The 20673-nt window shown below is 41.4% G+C and overlaps 1 protein-coding gene across 3 annotated transcripts; it reads left to right on the top strand.

Moving 5' to 3' along the window:
* The first annotated feature begins 1840 nt into the window (after positions 1-1840).
* TICAM2 (TIR domain containing adaptor molecule 2) lies at positions 1841-19548 on the top strand. Of its 3 annotated transcripts, none has more exons than XM_033110253.1 (2): positions 1841-1974; positions 16118-19548. In XM_033110253.1, exon 2 carries the CDS (start codon positions 16177-16179, stop codon positions 16879-16881), a length of 705 nt encoding a protein of 234 aa, XP_032966144.1. In that variant the 5' UTR covers positions 1841-1974; positions 16118-16176; the 3' UTR covers positions 16882-19548. The 3 variants fall into 3 exon arrangements, with proteins under 3 accessions (XP_032966144.1, XP_032966145.1, XP_032966146.1); XM_033110254.1 differs by lacking the exon at positions 1841-1974 and adding an exon at positions 9397-9488; XM_033110255.1 differs by lacking the exon at positions 1841-1974 and adding an exon at positions 10258-10278.
* The last annotated feature ends 1125 nt before the right edge of the window (positions 19549-20673 follow it).

The following is a 20673-nucleotide window of genomic DNA, read 5'->3' as shown; positions in this document are numbered from 1 at the left end:
AAAACTTTCTGTATCAAGAAAAATCATTGTTTTTCCACCTTTATTTTCTTAATGTGGTCAGTTACATGGATTGGTTTCCTATTGTTAAATCAACCTTCTTGAGGTAAAACCAACCTGGCCATGATGTGATTTGTTTGTTTTTAATAGCTGGATTTGGTTGGTTTTAACATTTTTGTTTAATACCAAGATCATATAGCTTTATAAAATGAGTTGAAGAGTGGCTTTCCCCTAATTTCTGGAAGAACTGTAAGATTTGCATTTCTTCTTCCTTAAATTAGATGGAAATCAGAAATCTTAGGTGTGTTTGGGGCCTGGCATCTTCTTTGGGGGATACGCATTTTAACATATGCCAGATCTGTAATTATGTCCCTCTTTTCATTCCTGATACTATTTGTAGTATACAAATTTACACTATTTGTTATACAAGATGTTATTTGTATCTTCTTTCTTTTTCACTTGGACAGTCTTACCAGAGGTTTATTACTTTTATTGGTGTTTTTTTCCAAAGAGCAAATATTTGTGATGTTTTCTTGTTATATATTTGTTGTCTGTTTCATTAATTTCATTTTTTTATAATGTTTATTTTTCTAGGTTGAGTTTGTCATATTTCTATATTCTTGTAATAGATATTTAGCTCAAATTTTCAACTTTCTAGTCTAACATATATTTAAAACTATCGATTTCCCTCTAAATCCTACTTTAGCTCTGTTTTCTATGCTATGTAACAAAGTACCACAAATTTACCAGTTTAACACAACATACTTTTATTATCTCACATTATCTATGGGTAAAGGGTATGGGCAAACCTTAAGTGGGTCCTCTGCTCAGGGTCTCACAAGGCTGCAATCAAGCTGTCACCTGGACTGTTCCCATCTGGAGCTTGGGGTCCTCTTCCTAATTCGTTAGGTTGCTGACATAATTCAGTTCCTTGCAGCTGTAGAACCGAGGCCCTCAGCCACTTGAGGCTTCCCCTGTACAAGAGCAGCTCACGTCATGAGTGCTCCTCCCAGGCCCGCAGGATGCTTGAGGCATGACTGGGGTTGGGAGGCTGGGCTAGATAGGTAGGATCAAGTATTTGGCTTTCAAGGCTTTTCATACTTCTTTCTTTTACTTGATCGTTTTTTTGTTCTCCCTTAATATTCAGCGGAGTTCCAGTCTGTTTCGGTTGTGGAGAAGGAACCTGAGGAAAGTGGCTTTTGGGGGGACGGAGTAATGCGCCGCGCATCCCTGGCCAGGGATGTGTTTGACAACAGCAACATTCAGTGAGAGAGCCCCAAAAGGAAAGGGAAAGCCAAGTGGCCACCTGGGGGGACCCGGAGAGTCGCTGTACTTCGGAAGGGTCTCGGGTCTGCTTGGGTAAGATGGGCCGTGTCCTTCCTGTAGAGTTCAGGGATTCCAGTCTGAGAAGCCGGGAAGGCACCGAGGCGGCGGCTGCTGTGGCATTCGCAGCACCCAGGTCTGTAAGGCGCAGACAGTGGCGTCCCCCACCCCGCACTCTCCGTCCTCCAAGTCCAGACTTAGGGGTCCATTCGAATAAAAAGAAGCAGTCGCAGCGCAGGGAGAGTCCATATTTGCCTGGAATAGAGTTCCCAAGCGCGATTTCCCCTCCTCCGCCCTTCTGAAAGGCCTGCTGCTTCCTTCTGCGCTGGACATCCAGCCACCTTAACCCCGACTCGCACGGGCGGCGCGGCGTGCTGGCCAAGCAGCCCCCCGGGAACGGCGGGGCGTGAGGCCGACCTCCAAGGGTTAAGTGGCGGCGCGTCTCGGAGGGGCGGGGACTCCGCCATCCTGCAACTTCCGCGCGCCGGACGCCCGGGAGCGCTAGGCAGTGGGCGTGGGGTCGGGGCTGGCGGCTGGGGAAGGACGTGACACCTCTCCCTCCCGACACCCAGAAGTCGCACACCCAGTGGGTCTGCTCACCTGAGAGCTAGAGGAAAAGGCCACGGGGCTGATCCGGTGCCGCCGTCCTACCAGGCAAGTAGGAGCGCCGGAGGGAGCCGCCTCCCGGCTGCGGGGTGGGGTTGGGACTTGGGGACCAGGTGGCCGCAACCAGCTGCCCAGCGCACCTGGCCTGTGGCGGGCAGGGCCGACGCAGGTTTGGGGGGCCCTGGGCCGGCCCAGCGCCGTTCTGTCGCGGGAGGCTCGCGGCGATGCCCAAGAGAGGACTCAGCCCGGAATAGCGGTGACCAGGTTCCTGTCACCGCGCAAGAAGGAACTCAGGAGTGAGACAGGTGCAGGAAAGCAAAATTGATTTATTGAAAATGAAAGTACACATTTGAGAGAAAAGTGCCTATGAACTCAGAATGAGTCACCCCGAGGAAATCTCGAGGAAGTCGAGATAAGGGGTTTTCATCCCTTCCTCTTGGGGTGGAATCGGTGAAGTCTCATTGACTTGATTCGTTCCTCTCCTGCCCCTCGGAGGGACTCATTTTTCCCATTTTTCTTCCTTATTTGGTCCCTCTGGGACTGTCATGGCGCCAGATGCATGATGGGAGTGGTAGTTGCCGCGATGCAATTAGCATTATAATGACATTAACATTAGCTAAAGGTCAGGTCCCTGGTCACAGGGATTGGCCTTGCTGGATGAAACTTGGTTCTTGTTTTCCTCCAGCTGCAGGTATGGGATATAGTCACTTGTTACTTGTGTGACCAGTAGCAATGCCTCACCTTGTACCCTGGAGGGGGTTGTCAGTTTCCTAGGCTCCCTATCCTCTCAATTCTTTGAGTCAGATGATTCTGTAGGGAAAATCCATACAATTTTTTGCTTTTCTTGTAGTTTCACTTTGACTAGAAAACGTTTTTTTCCTGGATCTAATTTTAATTTGTTTTTGATTTTTTATTTTTCAATTAATTACAGCTGACATTCAATATTACATTAGTTTCAGATGTATTGCATCGTGGTGAGACATTTACATAACTTAGGAAGTAACCCCCCCCATAACTCTAGTATCCACCATACATAGTAATTACAATATTATTGACTGTATTCTCTATGCTGTACTTTACATCCCCCTGACTATTTTGTAACTACCAATTTGTACTTCTTAATCCCTTCACCTTTTTCACCCAGCACCCTTAACCCCCTTCCCATCTGGCAACTATCAGTTTGTTCTTGTATGAGTTTGTTTCTGTTTTTAGAAAACAGTTTTAAAAGAAAACTCGGAACAATATGCACATATAGCCCAGCATCTTAAATGGCTTAAAAGTTCTGCATGAGCCTCAGCCAGGCACATGGAGTCAATGTTGAAGATTTTGGTTTTGGTTTTCTTATTTGGCTTCTTTTTCAAAAAACTTATTTGGATAAAAATAATTTGGGCTGGCATCTGTGAGCTAGTTTTCAGTATTATATTAGTTAGGACCATCCCAGTAAACTTTAAATAAAGGGATCTTTAAAATATAACATTTTAATAGTTTAGTGTGTTGGTTATAAATGGAGGTAAGCAACTCTACTTTATATCTCATTTAAATCAGAAAGTAGATGAGCTGGTATAGAATAATGCCTTAACTCCTTTTGAAGCAAAGTAAATGTTACTCATATGTCTAACTGTATGGAACTTGAAGTGTAAACCATGTTTATACTGTTGAATCATTTGCTCCTTGTGGTATTTTTAATTTATTCATTTAGCAAATACCTATCTGCTGATAAAACTGCTGATAAAACCCCACCCCCTGACCAAACATCCCCTCCTAGGTCCCGCACATTTCTTTGCTCCTTTTGATTTAAACAGCAACAACAAAAACCTCTTTGAAAGGCTTGCCTCAAAGTCTCTATTGCCACTCCTATTTCTTCCTCTACCCTCTCATCTCAGGCTTTTTTTCTCCATTATCCCCATGCCACTTTTGAAATTCAGTGTCGCATGTGCATAGTTTTCACCTCCTATGACACAGTTGACTGCTCCTTCCTTGGTTCTTCTTCGTTTGGTTTTCAGGTCACCACATTCTCCTGCATTTCCTTCCACCTCGCTGGTCACTCCAGTCTTTGTCTCCAGTCTTCTCTTCTCAACCACTAAATGTTAGAGTATCACAGGGCTCCGTTCTTGCCCATCTTCTTTTTCTAGGCATACTTTCTCCCAAGGCATTTTTCTACCCCAAGCCTCTCTAAGGCAAACCACAATCTCTCTTTACCTAGATGACTGTGAAGTCTTGATTTGGTCTTCCTGCTTCTGCTCTTGTGCCTAGGTCTTTCTACAAATAGCAAATATAATCAGGACTCTCACTTCCCTTCAGAACCTTTTGGTAGCTTCTCACCAGAATCATGAAAACTATACTCTTACAATGGCTTCAAAGCCCTATTTGATCTAACCCCTAACTATTTCTCTGATCTTATTTCCATCCGTCCCCCTTGCTTACAGCACTATTGTGATGCTGATCTTTTCTTTTTTTTTAAAATATATTTGATCTTTTTTTTTTTTTTTTTAAAGATTTTATTGGGGAAGGGGAACAGGACTTCATTGGGGAACAGTGTGTACTTCCAGGACTTTTTCCAAGTCAAGTTGTTGTCCTTTCTTAGTTGTGGAGGGCACAGCTCAGCTCCAGATCCAATTGCCATTGTTAGTTGCAGGGGGCGCAGCCCACCATCCCTTGTGGGAGTCGAACTGGCAAACTCTTGGTTGAGAGGATGTGCTCCAACCAACTGAGCCATCCGGGAGCTCAGCGGCAGCTCAGCTCAAGGTACTGTGTTCAATCTTAGTTGCAGGGGACAGAGCCCACCATCCCTTGCAGGAGTCGATTCCGGAGTTGAGGAATAGAACCGGCAACCTTGTGGTTGAGAGCCCACTGGCCCATGTGGGAATCCTTCGGCATTAGGAGCACGGAGCTCCAACCACCTGAGCCACCAGGCTGGCCCCGATGCTGAGCTTGCTGATGTTCCCATTGCCTGCAGTGGGCCTCTGCTAGACCATACAGGCTGTGCACCTTCAGGTCCCTCACTTCCCTGTTCAATGCTCTATCTCAGCGGTCACTGCCATAGGCCTGTCCAAACATCCTTTTATAACTGACCCTCAGGTGGGTTGCTGTTTGATGCTCTTACAGATGCTGTTCTCTAGCATTCCCTGAAGCTTATGGCACCTTTAGAAGACTGTTGTTTGCTTTGCTTTAATATCACAATCTTTCTCTTGAGCCTCATTGCAGTGTGCCCTTAAGTTCTGTGTTTATATAAAATATTCTTCCTGGTTTAGAGACTATTTATCCATTAATGCCAGTTCTCATTTTTAAATACAGAAAATGAAAGAAAAGTTTACCGAAAAGAACATGCAATAATTATTTTGAGCAATTCCTTTGCTTCAGTGGGAAGCAGTGGTCTGTGATTTGGAGACTTTGAATGAATGGTTCCAGTAACAGGTAACAGGAAGAAGAAAAATGAAGTAGCTTGTTCCGAGAATATTATACAAGTTTTTAAGTGTAGTGACTAAGCAGATACCAGAATATCTAGATTTTACAGCAAAATTCAGTTTTCTTTAAAATATGTGGGAATGGAAATGAAAAACAACATTTTCAGTTTTAGGAAAAGGTGAAAAAGTTGGAGTAAAAGACTGTTTAATTTATAATGCTTATTTCTCATTTTAATCCCAAGGTGCTAGTTCTGTGATGTTATCAGTAGCATATATATTACCTTCCTTTCTTTTGGGAAAAAAGAAAAATATTGCCTTATTTCAGAATTGCGATGCTTGAATACATAGGTACAATAGAAGATTAAATAAAAATTTGAAAATAAGTGGATTTGGAATATGGATTAAAGAAATATTAAAGAATAGAAGGGGTAAGGGGAAGCCAGGAGTGAAGTTAGAATCAAAAGACCCGTCACAAGCTTCTGTATGTAGGCTAGAGAACACGATGAACCTGGAGCTCCCAGCAGCTGAGTCAAGAGAGAGGTCCCACAGGTGAGAAAGCAGGTACGCAGATGAAGGTCCATTTGTGTATTTTTGCTTTTCTAACTGCTAGAAGCAATTGTGTGTGTGCGCACACGAGCATGTGTTCAACTAATTAAATGTTTACCTTCTCAAGGACCTTTTTTAGTACTATGAAGATGATTCTGCTCTCGTGTTTGTAATTAAGTAGAACACTGGAGGATCCCTGTTTGGTTTAAAGTTAGCAAACGCAGAGTCTTGGAAAATTTGCATATAGATAGAAAACAGGAAGTCAGAGTTAAACCTGGAGATGGGCTAAACCCATCTGGAATATGCAGATATGACACATAAAGAATATTCTGTCTGGGCACCAAGTTAACATGACTTCAATTTGAAAACACAAAACGTATAAAACATTCTTTTTGTTTGTTTACTAAGAAAACATTTTTTTCAGATTGCATTCTCATTGTAGAAAAAGGATATGTATAGATATACATGTAGATATAGGTACATTTACACATCTACCAAACAGATACTCAATGTTACCTTTTTGGTATACTTCTTTCTAATCTATTTTCTCTAGTTTGTTTTATAAAGCCGAGATCATACTGTATATGCTATTTTATACTCGACTTTTTTTTCACTTATTATTATAGAAGCATTTTCTCATGTCATAAAAATTATTTAGAACTTTCATAAACATTTTTTAATGACTTAATAGGATTCAATCGTACGAATAATACGACATATTTTATGTTATTGCCATTCCTCAGTTTTTGGACATTTTGATTGTTTACTCCAATAGAATTTTGGCTAACCCATGATACTATGTACAAGTTCTCTAATGATAAGAAAATAGAGTCATACAACTCATACTTCAAAATTGCAATAAAATGTCTCTATAGATGTTGTGAGAGAAGCAAGCTGAGCAAATTTGAAAACCTGAACAAAAGACCCATGTGCAGGGAGCTGGAGGATCAAAGGGAAGAGAGGCAGGAGATGAGGTTGGAATTGAAGGAGCCAGATCATGCAGGACAGCATTTGCCATATTAAGAAATTCTGATTCTAAGTGCGGTAAGACAGAGTAATTGGATCAGATGTATGTGTTTGTTTAAAAAGATCGCTGTGGTTGTGGAATAGAGAATGGATTAGACTGACCAAAAGGGGACAGAGGAAAGCAGTTACAGAGTAGTTCAGTAGAATAGGGGAGAGATGTTGCTCCAGAGTGAAAGTGTGGTGGAGAGGGAAAGTGGAACAATTTGAGATGTATTTTGGAGGTTGAATAGACAGGATTTGGTGGCAGCTGGAAATGAAAGTGTAGAAGAGAAAGGGGAAAGTATCAGTGAAGCTTCAGGTTTCTGGCTGTCGTAACTGGGCAAATGATGGTGCCATTTACCTTGATGGAGTGCATTCTAGGAAAATGAGGTGAAAGCTGCCTGCCAGACCAGGTAGCTTTTATTTGTACTGGGCCTTTGCCATCCTTATGGATTCTGTACAATCGCCCAAAAGAAGAAAATAAATGACAGCTGATTAAGATTATTTTAGTATAAGATCAGGATGGATTCAAGTTCTACCCATCCTATTCCTGAAAGTATTTATTACCCTAGTTGGGAATTTTAAAAATATTTCCAGGGGCCGGCCCGGTGGCTCAGGTCGTTGGAGCGCCATGCTTCTAATGCTGAGGTCCCCAGTTCAATTCCCACATGGGCCAGTGAGCTGCACTCTCTACAGCTAAGATTGTGAACAACAGCTATCCCTGGAGCTGGGCTGCCGTGGGCTGCCGTGAGTGGCTGGTGGCCAGTGTGAATGGCCGGCAGCTGGCGAGAGCTGCTGTGAGTGGCCGACTGAGACTGGCAACCGACTGCCTCAGCCGGGGGAGAGCAAGGCTCATAATACCAGCAGGGGCCAGGGAACTGTGTCCTACACAACTAGACTGAGAAACAGTGGCATGAACCGGAGTGGGGGCCTGAGGGAGGCAAAAGAAGGGAGGGAACCATATATTTTCAGTGTGAAGAAGTTAAAGAAAAAACTACATGTTCCTTGTCTGGCTGGCACAGGCCTGTTCCAGTGTATCCTGACATCCTGGCAGAGCGTGGCACTTCGATGTTGTAGCCCGGGGTCAGCAAACTTTTCTGGAAGGGTCAAATAGTAAATACTGTAAGCTTTATGGGCCATAGGATTTTTGTTGTAACTACTCAACTGTGCCTCTGTGCATGAAATTAGCCAGAGACAGTATATAAATGAATGGGCATGGCTGTCTCCCAGTAGAACTTTATTTACAAAATGAGGTGTCAGGCCATGTTTTGCTGTTCTGCTGTCGTTTCTTGTCCTGAATTTGGATGTTGTCGCAATCACAATTTAGTTGCAGAGAACAGAATCTACTCTAGCTAGTTTAAGCAGATAGGTATGCATTAGAGGGTATTTCAGGATTTAGAGTCTCATTGGGAAAGTTGAAGAGCTGAACTCTAGGTTGAGTTTCTAGAAACACCTCATAGCAAACACCTAGTAGAACTGGTCTAGTGTTGCTGGGACTTTTGCCACAACTAGGAAACCTGCCAAATCAGGAAGCTGCCATCTCTCGAATCACACCAACTCTGCTAGAGCCTTACTGAGGAAAACGGGTACCTCATGCTCTGCTTCCCTTCTTCTTTCATTCAGACATGCAAGTACTTAAATACATTTAGCTTCAAGGGAGTCTAGGAAATACAGCTTTTGGTACTTGTGGCACAAGACGTTTGAAAGGTACACTATAAGGAAGTTGGAATACATTTTGGATGAGTAGACCTGCAGTCTATGCTACAGAACACCCCTTTGGCTACTCACCATCCACACCCTCCCCACTTCTTTCCCTGCGTAAGCTTCCAGGCACCAATAGCAGTAACAGTGCGCTCTCTCCCAAGATAACGCACCCGTCCCTCATAAGAACAAAAGTGCACTCATCGTCTGCCCAGACGGTAAAACCCAAAGTCCTATAGGTCACCGCGACATGTGCAGTGCTCATCACAGACGTTTTCCTGGACTTAGCACACTCAGGAATTCAGTGGCCTTTCCCCTTTCTTAGGGAGAGGGGAAGTGAGAGAGAGACTGCTGCAACCGCCTAGAGAAGAACAGCTCATCAGCCCTAAGAAGCTCCCACCCCATTCTTCATCCTTTCCCTCTACTAGCGAATCCCCTCAGTTTCTAGGCCTTCTTGAGTCTCGCTTCTCTTAAGGAAATCCTCTCCAGACCCTACGTTCATCTGTAGCTGTTGGCCTCTCCTTTTTTCTTAGCCGAGCTTTTCCCTCTCCTCATGCCCTCACTTCCTGTAGACTCTTGAGCCCTGCAGTCTGGTGTGGTGACTCCCGCTCGTCCTCTCTAACTGCTCCTGGGAACCTCGCGGTGCTAAATGCAGTGGACACTGACCCCTGCTCAAAGCACTCTCCTCGCTTGGCTCCCAGATACCTGCTGGGTCTGATTTTCCTGCGGCTCCCGGGCCTCCTCCTGTCCTTTGTGGGACGCTTCTCCTCTGGATGGCTGTCAGGCCTTGGTTCTGTCTCAGCTCTCTCTCCTCGTTAACTGTCCACCTGTTCTGTTACAGATGCGAGCTAGCACCATACTTCCACCCCCGACTAAGATGCTCTCCTGAGCCTCGGACCCACATCTGTAAGTGTCTATGAGACAGCCCCTCTTCTAGGTCATGGGACCCCAAGGTCCCTATGTCCCAAACTGGATTAATTGGTCACACACATCCCACCCCTTCCCTGCTCATCTCAGCAAACAGCACACCAACACCTTACACAAGGAACAGTCTTGGGAGGCATACCTGATTCTTCTTTCTCTGTCACCTGCCCCCCTTTGTCACCTCCTACATACCTGTCTCCGCTATCGCTTCCTTAGTTCAGGACTCGGCTTTCTCACTTAGGTTATTGCAATAGCCTTTCAACGGATTGTTCTCCCAGTCTAAATAAGGCCTTGCAGTCCGCTAGCCTAGTCTACTTACTACAACTCTTTTAACCTGCCTAAAACAACTCAGATCATGTTGTTACCCTACTTAACACCTACCAGGGCCTTCTGTCCGCCAACATGAGGAAATTCAAAGTTCTGAGCATACTATATCAGGCCCCTTACATTCTCTAATCCTGTTTATTCTCTCTATTCTTTTTTCTCACCACTACCCTCCACCCACCCCCACACACGTGGACTTGAGCCATATAAATACCAAGTGAAAAATGATCCTAACATACTCTGCCCCATGGGGCCTCAGTGTTTTTGCAAATGCTGGTACCATCCACATCTCTCAGCCTTACCAATGCAAAGTGTTCCCGGCTGCAGGTGTCCTCCCTGAGTGCTTTCATAGCACCTGCTCTCCTGAATGAAGCACCAGTGCAATGTGTCCCAATTGTCTACTAGTCCTGGCTTCACATCCCCCCAAACCAGCAGGTCTTGGTGTAGAGTAAGTTTTCAACAACACTGAATTTATTAATAACATCAAAATTTATTAATTGAGCAAGTGAAGAAACCATTGATTTTACAAGTATTCGCCACAAGATGGTGCTGTTTACATAGGAAAGAAAATAAAGGCGCTCTCCAAGGCTGAAGGTTTCAAGTACAATACTAGATGCCTTAATTTAATTTAACTTTTTTTAGATGCCTTAATTTTAAATGTGTTACATTTCAGAGGTAATCATTTAAACACATAAGCTTTTTTCGGTGGTAAACACATGGGCATATTTAAAACTGTATACATGCGTGTATTTTATTTACTTGCTATTGTTTGGGAACCTCTCTACCCAAATGGTCATGTGTTAAAAATGCAACAGTAACTCCTAATTCTAGGGCAACAAACTTTTAAGGAAGAGTGTATTAGGGTTCTCCATAGAAACAGGAACAATAGATTAGAGAGACAGAGAGAGAAATGGAGGAAGGGAGATAAGGAATCTGCTTACATGATTGTGGGGGCTGGCAAGTCCAAAATCCACTTCCTTTTTCTATCTATACTCACTCTGTTAATAATCTCATACAGTCTTTAGGTTTTAAATAGAATCTATACACAGATAAATGCCGAATACAACATCTCCTAGCTGGACCTTTCCTCAAAGCCTGGACTCTGTATTCTATGCCTACTAAACATCATTAGCAAATCCTCTCATACGTTGTGCTGTGCACATCATGTCTGATTACATCACGAGGCACATAATGTCTGGTTGGGATCAGAAGACTGATCATTTGAATGAGGGTGCTGCATCTGTTATGTCTTTGAATTTTTTTGTTATACTCACTGGATTTTCTATTTAAGATGCAGTGGTTTTCATTATATTGGTTGTTTCTTTTAAATCTCTATAGCTATATCTTTTTTTCAAATTGCTGTATTTTTATTGTTTTTCCTTTCCGTATTCCATGATTTTTTTTTTCAAGCCTTTCCACTGTGTGTAATTAACTGATACGATTTTGAGTTATATCTATTCCATTCTTTGCTGTTTCTGTTTTTTCCTAATGGTGTTAGGTCTTTGATTTGTCCAGTCTCCCTTTTCATCTAATTCTGTTATCTCATCTTCAGTATTTTTGTTTCATTGATGATGTATTCTCTTATTGTCTCCTAGAGCAGTGCTACTCAGAATGCTTGTCTATAGTAATATAAGAAGCATGCACCAAATGTAAGCCGTGCTTCTTCCTTCATTGAGAATGTCTTGCTATGAAAAAGTGCCTGCCGAACTAAACAGCGTACTTAACTAATATAGTTGATTTACATCCTGGCACAGTCTCCTTATCTTGTCACAGACTGGCACCAAGTGGTCCCGAGCCTGGCACCTTGTCCATGGACTTACACTTTGAGCAGCACTGTCCTAGAGCATAAGCATTTGTGGTGTAAATTTTTCCTCAGCTTCTCTGTTATGTATTTAATGACATAGTAGTTGCTAACATTTTTGGGGACTGTTCTAAGCCATTTTGATCTACATAAAAACCTTAAATGTTAGGTACTATAATTATTACCGTTTTTCACACATAGTGAAATCAAAGCACAGTAACTTACACAAAGTCTCCCAGTTTTTTTATAACAGGGCTGGGATTTACTTTCAGGCAGTCTGATTCCAGAGCACATAATCTTAATGGAAATCGAATTTTTTAGTTTTCTTTTGTGTGTTGTGATTCTTCTTTATAGTCTGTTTATTTCCTGTAATATTTTTGCATGCTTGCCAAGCTGTTCTTTTCATCTTATGCCTATTTACTGTGGGGGATTCTATTGGGACCCTCTTTTGCCTAGGTATAAAGTGGACACGTTCTGGACTCTCCTTCCTTCTTACCTCAGACCTATTCTGATCTTCCTTTCAGAGCCTCATTTTCAGGGTTTCATTCTGATGGGGATATGTTTCCACATTTCTCTTGCCTGAAGGGATGTGACTAGCTCATTTGGGCTGTGGTCCTAGTACTTGGTAGCTTCTGTTGTTTTAGATCTTTGCTGGAGTAAGGGTTGGAGGTAAGAGTGTCATTCTATCAAATTAGAAACAAAACAAAACAAAAAAGGTTCAATCTTGCAGAGAGCAATTTGGCCAAATCTATTGCTATTACAAATGCATTTGTCCTTTGATATAGATATCCTATTTAGAGGAATTATTCTGCAGGTGAACCAGCATACATTTAAAAATGATTTTTGTTCAAAGTTATTCATCATAGCATTGTTCATAATAGTAGACTGGAAACAACTCACATATCCAAGAACAGGAGACAATTATGGTATATTCACATACTGGAAGATTATTTTGTTGTAAATAAGAGTGAGGAAGTTCTCTATATGCTTAGATGGAAAGCTCTGAGGTCATATTATTAAAGGGAAAAGATATCTGTCGATCTACTACTGCTGTTTGTGTGTGTGTGTGTGTGTGTGTGTGTGTGTACGTGATAAATTTTTTGAAAAAAGAATATACATAAAGAAACAGCAGAAGGGTACAAGAGAAATCCATAAAATTGATCACCATAGGGGTAGCAGGATGGATAATGAAGATAAAGATGGGGGTGAGATTTGAATACAAATGTTTTCAACCACTACCTTTTCTAAAAAAGTAAATTAAAAAGTGAATACACACACGTTTTTATCCCTGTGAACAGTCGTCTCGTGTGCCTCTCCCTGGCAGCCATCTTCACTTTCCTCCCATCTAGCTGAGGAGAAGGACATGAAACCTAAATGTTTTAACCTTGGTGCTGCCCATTTCTGATTGAGGAGGAGAACTTTAAAGGGAACTTTCCAGAATTCTTTTTGCCAGCCTTCTTCCTATTCCCCATTTCCTTCACCACTCCATGCCTTCCTTCTCTTCTAGTAAAGCCTTCCCTGGGGAGATAATTGACCCAGAGTGAGCACAATCATTGGTTCTCGCCTTTTCTTTCAGCCTGAGAACCACAGTGATGGATCAGGACCATTTCCCCATCTCTGACTCCCTGTGGTGGTGGGAAAGGCAGATCTCCAGCACACAGCTTTCAATATCTTTTTCCCTTGGCCGTGTCCTTACTCGCTCCCTCCAAATCAGAACGTCACAGTGAAGTTTTCCAGACATTGTTATTAACTTTCTTCTCGCTGGACTGCTTAGGGTAGGAATGCTTGGAAGCTAGAACAGCACATCATAGATTTCTGGAATGGTTTGCTCTTTTTTGCTGACTGATTAAGAAAACTAAGACATAAAGTGGTATTTTTTAAAAAAAATTATTTCAAAAGATTTTGTGATCTGGCTTGACACACCATTTTACCTTAAAAATTGTTGACACTTTCTATGAATACTTGTTGTATTACCTCAAGAGCACTTATCTGCAGCAGCTAGTGATTAAGGTAATGATGTTAAGTTGCTTAAACAAACCTACTGTGTTTCCCCGAAAATAAGACCTAACCAGACCATCAGCTGTAATGAGTCTTTTGGAGCAAAAATTAATATAAGACCCGGTATTATATGATATTATATGGTATATGATATTATATTATATAAGGCCTGGTCTTATATAAGACCTGGTATTATGTTATGTTATATTATATTATATTATGTTATATTTTACCCGATCTTATATAAGACCCAGTCTTATGTTATATTAAAATAAGACCGGGTCTTATACTACTTTTTGCTCCAAAAGACGCATTAGAGCTGACGGTCTGGCTAGGTCTTGTTTATGGGGAAACACGGTATCTCAATGAATAAGTGAAGATTGTTGTAATTGACACAGTAAATAGATGCCTCTGAATGGCTTAACAATTATTTTATTATGCAGGAGAAGCTTCTTTAGGCAACTTTGCATAGCAAAACCTTTTTTCATAATGCAATAAGAAGTCAGCAGTTAATCATAACTTATAAGGAGAGTTGAAATTCATTTGGTTTTATTATTTGGGATATATGTGTGTATATACGAGGTCTGACAATTAAGTTCGCGAATTTGTTGGAATGATGTTGCTAACCTTTTTTGATATCAGAGGGATTATTCATTATGAATTTGTACCAACTGGACAAACAGTTAATCAAGTTTACTATTTGGAAGTGCTGAAAAGGCTGCGTGAAAAAGTTAGACAACCTGAACTTTGCACCAACAATTCATGGCTCTTGCATCACGACAATGCACCAGCTCATACAGCACTGTCTGTGAGGGAGTTTTTAGCCAGTAAACAAATAGCTGTATTGGAACACCCTCCCTACTCATCTGATCTGGCTTCTTTCTTTACCTGAAGATAAAGGAAATACGGAAAGGAAGACATTTGGATGACATTCAGGACATCAAGGGTAATACGACGACAGCTCTGATGGCCATTCCAGAAAGAGTACAAAATTGCTTTGAAGGGTGGACTAGCCGCTGGCATTTGGTATATAGCTTTCCAAGGGGAGTATTTCGAAGGTGACCATAGTGATATTCAGCAAAGAGGTATGTAGCTCTTTTTCTAGGATGAGTTCGTGAACTTAATTGTCCGACCTCGTATGTGTGTAGCAGTTTAGAGTTACTATGCCTAGAATACCTCTTGGTAGTTGGCACAATATACTGTGCAGTCAGAACCTAAAGTATAGATACAATAAATGACAGGCAGTAGCCAGCAACTCGTTCTCTATTCAGAGGCAGTAGCAAACCCTTTTACTCCGTACATACATTAGAAAGAAGTTCCCTATGTGTTTTTCCTTATCTTTTCTTCCCATAACGGGAATTATTTTGATATATGTAGCCTGAATTATTTTGATATATGTATCTGTATTATACCATTATGAATATAATTCTGATTTCATAATGAACTCTGGTCTTTGCCCATGAACAGTAAATAAAAATGCTAGGGAATATAGCCTGTGGGCCCCTATTTGAAAATATGGAACCTATATTTATCTATTCTAAATTTTCTGTCTTTTGATAAGAGAATCTCTCCCCCCGCCCGCCCACCCTTGAAATAGCCTATTTTGGAGTTACAGTAACAACATTGCCAATGTTGTTTATTTAAATTAGATTCACATAGAGTGCTTTTCTTTCACTGCTGATCTAATTTTTCCACTCTGGATTTAGGATTATTACGATGAAAGAATGAGTGTAGACGATAGTAATTCTTTCTTGATTTCACTGGGGAAAATCGCAAGTCTTTGTTTCCAGATTTCACTTCCAAACTAAGATGTTAATTTTTCCCTAGGTGAAAAAATATGTTTTATTCAGTATTCCCAAGATGTGCTGGAAAAATAAGTTCCTCACTTTTCACAATCCTTATAATTCCTCTACCAGCCCCACTATAACAGTGCCAGACATTAGACAAACAAAAAACTCTGAACTGGTGAGATTTGACATTTCAGATCTCTGTATGCTGAGTCAGTAGAGCTGCCTGCCAGCCATCTTTAGGATATTTGTGTTCTGTTTTGTATTTGTGTTTGATAAAAAAATAAATTGTGTATTTAATATTTGAATATTCTGTGTTTCTTTAGATTTTCATGTTTCTAGTCTACACGATAATTTGATAATGGAGAAGTTGGATTTAAACTCCAGAAGGATAGAGGGGCGTGGTACCTTTTCTCTAAGGTACCAGAGTAATTTATTTTAATCTGGAGCTTTATAGTGCTAATATAATACCATTTAAAATTTCCAAATATCTCCTATTATATTAAACTGGCTACCTGTGGTAGCCCTTGTAAAGCTCACAAAAAAAAAACAAATGATTTTGTTTCCCAATGATCTGTTTGGCATTTCTTAGGATCTATATATTGTAATGTTTTTGAGGTTTTCAGCTCGAATGCAAGTTTCCGTTTTTAATGCTTTGGTTAAATTTACAATATTCTTCTCTTTGTTATTTCTTCTTTTAGAATGAAAAGGAATGCTGAGAAATAAATAAAGCTTTGCTCTTCTGACTTGGATATTTATAATGGGTATCCAGAAGTCTAAAATAGATCGCTGCCCTGTTTCTCTCTCTTTGGGTAAAAGCCACAGTGTGGATACAAGTCAAAGACATCATGAGTCAGATTCCAAGAAACCTGAAATCTCCCTGCATGATGTTGCTGAGTGTAGCAGCACCACAGAGATGCCAACAGGAGAGCGGGAGGCAGCGGAGGGAGTGGAAGAGCTGCCTGAAGAGGACGCAGAAGAAGAGGTGTTCCTCAAATTTGTGATACTGCATGCAGAAGGTGACACAAATGAAGCCCTCCGAGTCCAGGAACTGCTACAAAATGACTTTGGCATCAGACCTGGAATAATCTTTGCTGAGATGCCATGTGGCAGACAGCATTTACAGAATTTAGATGATGCTGTAAATGGATCTGCATGGACAATCTTATTATTGACTGAAAACTTTTTAAGAGATACCTGGTGTAAGTTCCAGTTCTATTCATCTCTAATGAACTCTGTCAACAGGCAGCACAAATACAACTCTGTGATACCCATGCGGCCCCTGAACAATCCCTTGCCCCGGGAAAGGACTCCCTTTGCTTTGCGAACCATCAATGCCCTAGAGGAAGAAAGTCGTGGCTTTCCCACACAAGTAGAAAGAATTTTTCAGGAGTCTGTGTATAAGACACAGCAAACTATATGGAAAGAGACAAGAAATACGGTACAAAGGCAATTAATTGCGTGAGATGGAACACAGAACACATGGCTGGCTCTTGTCTTGTGAAACAAATGATTTATCTTCACTTGAGAAAGCAATTTCCTGGAAAAGTTAAATAAAAGAGATCCTTATTCTTACAGAAACATACGGAGCATAAGAAAGATAAATTTCTGCCGGACAGTCTATAGAATTGTGGTACTTTCTGCTGTTTTAGTAACCTTGGGAATGTCTGAGTTTCAAGAATTTTCCTCTCACAGTTTTCCTAGTTCATGAATGTGGCAAAGGATATTCTCAATTCATAGTCCTTGTATTGAACCTTGAACAAAAACTTGTATGATAGACCTTTTTAAAGTGTAATACTTCCTTTTCACTGAATTTTGTTCTCAAAGGACACACCAAGAGATCTGAGCACCTCCCTTTGGAGACACCTCTCCTGAATGTTGTGATAAAGCATCCCCCATATGGTTACCCAGAAATCTGGATAGCTAGAAAAGAACATATGGAATGTTGAGTACTGATGAGGATGCAATCAGAAATAGATGTGAAAATGGTGGGGCTTTTAAAAATTCAGTCACATGTATTTTCTTCCTGCTGGAATTTGCATATTCGGACACCATTCCCACCACTGATCAGCAAGCCCACTTGATAGTGTGGCGGTCAGGGTCTCTGTGGAGCAGTGTGTCCCCTGGCGCTGGAAGGTCCCCATGCTCGTCATCTCTAACCAGGGCTTTATTTGCAGAGCTTCTGAAAGGTGTATGATTGTGTGTCTTTGGCCAGATGATCAATAACCTCTCTTAGGGTAACCTTTAAAAATTTCTCTCATACACAATGCTCTATCCAGGAAGTATTTCTCAGTGAGGTGTTTAGAGTAGCCTGACTCTGTGTGTGTGTGTGTGTGTGTGTGTGTGTTAGATAATTTTCAGAGCTGGGATAGAAGGAGATGTGTGTTATCTCCTCTTCTTCTAGTACCCCACACTCATAGCAAACAAGAGAACCCCCAAGCACTGCTATTGCTGTCCCTCACAGCTCTTCTGCCCGAGCTGAGATGGAGGGAAAATCCTCAAGTACAGACTGGGACAGGGTTGGGTAAGAAGCATGTCATGTTCTAATGCGAAAAGCACCTGACGGGGGATCAGGAGACCTGGTTGTAGCCCAGTCTCTGACACTGAGGATGAATGTGACCCTGGGCAAGGTACTACTTATTACCCTCCCTCCCATACCTGTGAAATCAAAGGACTGAATGGATGGATCACTAAAGGTCTTTGTTCTCTCCCGCAATGTGAACTAGGAAACAGAAAAGGGAACAAGCAAAAAAATAGAATTTTATAAGGTAATATATACTGTAACAGTTGCAGGCGGCTTTATCTATGCTTACAATGAAAGGGTATTCTTCTGTGTTTTCAGCATAATTGATTTCTAAATGCTGTCCATTATGCTTTTATAATCACAGAAAAGAATCTGCTTACTCAGGTTTTCTTTAAATATTTATTTTATAGAGACCCTTGAGCAAAGACATTCTGCCTGATTTTTCTTTCTCCTTATCCCCACTTTTCTGTACCCCCTCCTAGTACGGGGATCTACTCACATCTTTCTGCAGCCCACCTCTTCACAGCCATGAACCAGAATGTTCCATGAGGAACATTCCCCAGTAATCCTGCAAGTAAGTCTAACCCCCTTCTCTACTAGTACTTATTAAAGAGGAGATTGTTTTCATTGCATGGTGACATTTTCTTAATCTAAAGTCCCTTTCTATCATAGTAGCTTACTACTCACTTTTCTGTTTTAGTTTCAATAATAAGTTTTTTTGTTTTGTTTTGTTTTTGTCATACTGCTTCCTGTTATCTCAAATTTCACATACCAACAAAACATTAATCACCTACCCTTTGTGCGTACCAAACTTGGAGCAATTGATGCTGAATGGTACTTCTTAAATAAATGTTTTTATTCTTTACCCATGACTCTAAACTTGATTATTACTACAATGAAGATTGTAGAAAAGTGTTTTGAAAAGAGACATCAATCTGTACTCTTCTGTAGAGCACGAGGCGCAATATCTCACTCAATTTGGAGTTCAGATACTTTTTATGATGAAAAATGTTAAGTACCGAATAACTGTATATATTGAACTTAACAGTTGTAACAAGGGATTATCAAAATAGCTAAACTGAAGATGAAAAGAGGGAACGGTGTGGGCTTAGTTGTGTGTATACACATATGTACAAATATATAGATTTTGTTTTACACACACCCTTAGGGAAATTCTGGAAAATTTTTCCACATGCTGGAGAGCTTCCATTTTGAATATTCTGTGGTCTTATTGCCCACCCTGGAGCTTCACAGAAGTATTTGAGTTGTACCTTATGTGTCAGTTAGGACTCTTTCAGCTGTAAGAAATATAATCCAATGCACATGTCCTACACCATAAGGTAAACTTACCATCCACCTTAACAAGAGGTCCGTCCCCTAAGATATGGTGTCTCAAAGGTGTCATTAAAAAACTAAGTTCTTACATACAGTGGAATATTGTTGCACCTTAAAACGGAATAAAATTCTGATACATGCTGCAACATAGATCAACCTTGAAAGCATTATGCTAAGTGAATGAGAGCCAGATACAAAAGGATAAACACTGTGTGATTCTACTTCTATGAGGTACATAGAGTAGTTAAATTCATAGAGACAGAAGAGTAGAGGTGACCAAGGGCTGGGGGGTGGGGGGCAAGAATAGGGAGTCATGTTTAATGGGTACAGGTTCTGTCTGGGACGATGAAAAAGGTCTGGACGTGGGTAGTGGTGGTGGTTGCCCAGCATTGTGAACACACGTGATGCCACTGAACTGTATGGTTAGAACGGTAAATTGTGCGTGTATTTTACCACAATAATAATTTTCAAACCCCAGCTTCTTTTCCATGTTTTTGCTCAGCCATCCTCAGTGTTGCAGTCGAGCTCCCCTCAGAGTCGTGTCACAGTGTTCCAGTGTCAGACACCATAAGCAGACATGGCAACGTCCAGCTTAACAAAATGACAGGAGTGATCCACCCAAGTAAGGAAAGCTATTTCATTACTGCATTATTGAAAATTGCTTATATGTGGGATACTGATTCTAGTTGGTTTTATTATTATTTTAAAATTCTCTTCACCTGCCCCGAGTGGGCTCCTCCCGCCACCTCCCCTTTCCCTACACCTTCGAGTGCCACAGCTGTGGAGTCAGCCCACCTGGGTTTGAATCCCACCCCATCCGCTATAAATTTATGATCTTGAGCAAGACATCTAGCCTTTGGGACTCAGTGTCCTCATCCTGAAATAAAATGAATACCTCCCTAGTAGGTTTTTTTGAGGATTAAATGAAATAATACATGTGAAGCACTCAAATAGTGCCTCACACACAGCTACTGTACCAGTTCTCTGCTGCTAGAACTATTGTTGCCTACCCACATTTAATCTGCACCATGGAATGGGGGAGAGGGCAAATACAAGTTTATAACTACCCAAAACCCTATACTTAGAACCCTTGCAACTTGTGGGGAATAGATTTTAAACAAAGAAAGAAATGCTGGGCCTTGTTTCTGTGTTCATACATTTCCCATCTGGGCACTGAAAATTGAGACAAGCCCTTTGATCAGCAAGAGATACGTGAGCTGTAAATGGTAGGTGTGGGTATAGAGGGAGCTGGAGGCAGGGAGGATGCAAGAGCATGGCCCCAGGACTGTAACAAGTCCGGGAAGTTGGACCATAAACTAGAAAAGCAGGAAAGTGGAGTCTAGGAGTGCCAGCCCTGAAGCCAGGTTGGGAATGGCCCAGGTGTGGATGCCACGATTG

This window comes from Rhinolophus ferrumequinum, chromosome 7 (genome assembly GCF_004115265.2).
Source record: "Rhinolophus ferrumequinum isolate MPI-CBG mRhiFer1 chromosome 7, mRhiFer1_v1.p, whole genome shotgun sequence".
In the NCBI taxonomy this organism is placed as follows: Eukaryota; Metazoa; Chordata; class Mammalia; order Chiroptera; family Rhinolophidae; genus Rhinolophus; species Rhinolophus ferrumequinum.
This window is presented reverse-complemented; position numbering and strand designations above follow the sequence as displayed.

Excerpts from the sequence above, each read along its gene's own strand:
- TICAM2 (XM_033110253.1), top strand. The coding sequence starts at position 16,177 with ATGGGTATCCAGAAGTCTAAAATAGATCGCTGCCCTGTTTCTCTCTCT.